At 55.5% G+C, this 1,336-nt stretch overlaps 1 protein-coding gene across 1 annotated transcript; it reads right to left on the reverse strand.

Moving 5' to 3' along the window:
- LOC131242419 (mitochondrial uncoupling protein 5-like) lies at nt 1–1,133 on the reverse strand. The gene has a single exon (XM_058241031.1). The coding sequence runs from the start codon at nt 1,072–1,074 to the stop codon at nt 181–183; it is 894 nt and encodes a 297-aa protein (XP_058097014.1). The 5' UTR covers nt 1,075–1,133; the 3' UTR covers nt 1–180.
- Nucleotides 1,134–1,336: the final 203 nt, after the last annotated feature.

Here is a 1,336-nt window from a genome sequence, read left to right on the forward strand (position 1 = left end):
ATCTCATTATGAAATTCTCAATAGGTACGAATTTATCCGAAGAAAAACAGCTTGCTCTCCCTCCTAATATTCAGGAAATAAAATAAAAATAAAAATCCAATAATAATATAAAAAATTCAAAAAATAAAAATCCCACGGCTAGAAATTTCTGTGTCCACGGTCATCATCACGGGCATTGAATTAGAAGTCCTTGAGTAGCTTCCGAACCTGCTCAAGCGTAACAAAGAGAACGACCGTGAAAGGCCCCTGCCTGGAAATGGTGGGCACGAACCCCTTATAAAGCGCCATCGCCCCCTCCGAGCGTACTGTCTTCACGGCGCAATCTAGCGCCCCGGCGTACGGTGGCTTCTCCCCTTCCCCCACCCTCATATTCATCACCCTCGTCTTAATCACATCCACCGGGTTCGATGCCACCGCCGCCACGAACCCCGCTGTGAAGCTCGCTGCCACGTGGGTCCCGATCCCATCGTTCATCAGCCCCTTCTCCAACACCATCTCTTTCACCTGATCGTACGTCGCCAGCTGCGACGCGGTCACGATCATCGCCCGATTGACGGTCAGCGACGATCCTCGCCACAGGCTCGTAACGCCCTCCTGCTTCGCCATCCGTCGGATCGCATCCACCACGCTGCGGTAGTTCCGGCGCTGCTCCTGCGGGAGTCGCCCGTCGGCCTGCATTCGGACCATAGCAACGTCGGCGGGATTGCCGACAGCTGCGCCCACGGCGCCAGCGATGAGGCCGGCGGCGATCTTGCGGGGGAGGGGGATGGTGGCGGAGTCGGGATCGGACCATCTGGATTTGAGGATCTCGTAGAGGCCCATGCGGGTGGTGGAGTAGAGGGTCTGGCGGAGGACGGTGGCGGAGATGCCGGAGAAGAGGGCGGGGAGGCCTTCAGTGCGGACAATGCGGGCCCCGACGGAGATGGGGCCCACACGGGCTGGGGAGGAGGCGATGGTGGCGGTTTGAGCTTCTCCATGGAGCTGGAGACGGACCTTGATGAGGTCGAGAGGGTGGGTCGAGCAGCCGGCGACGATGGAGGCAAGGCCACCTTCCACGAATCCCTTCACACCCATTCCTGGAGAGAGAGAGAGAGAGAGAGAGAGAGAGAGAGAGATAGGCCGTGGAGTGTGGTTGTGAGGATGGAAGAAAAGGTAAATATTTATAGGGTGAACGAAAGAAAGAGGAAATCAATGGAGTCGGGCTGACGTATGAGGAACTTTTCAAGAGTCCTATGACACGGTTTGTTCTGAGTCGCTGGCGTCTGAGACTGAGACCGTTTTTTATTTGACTTTAAAGCCATTGACGGATTCGTTTACAGTTGTTATTGGGTGATTC

This window comes from Magnolia sinica, chromosome 4, assembly GCF_029962835.1.
Source record: "Magnolia sinica isolate HGM2019 chromosome 4, MsV1, whole genome shotgun sequence".
Classification (NCBI taxonomy): Eukaryota; Viridiplantae; Streptophyta; class Magnoliopsida; order Magnoliales; family Magnoliaceae; genus Magnolia; species Magnolia sinica.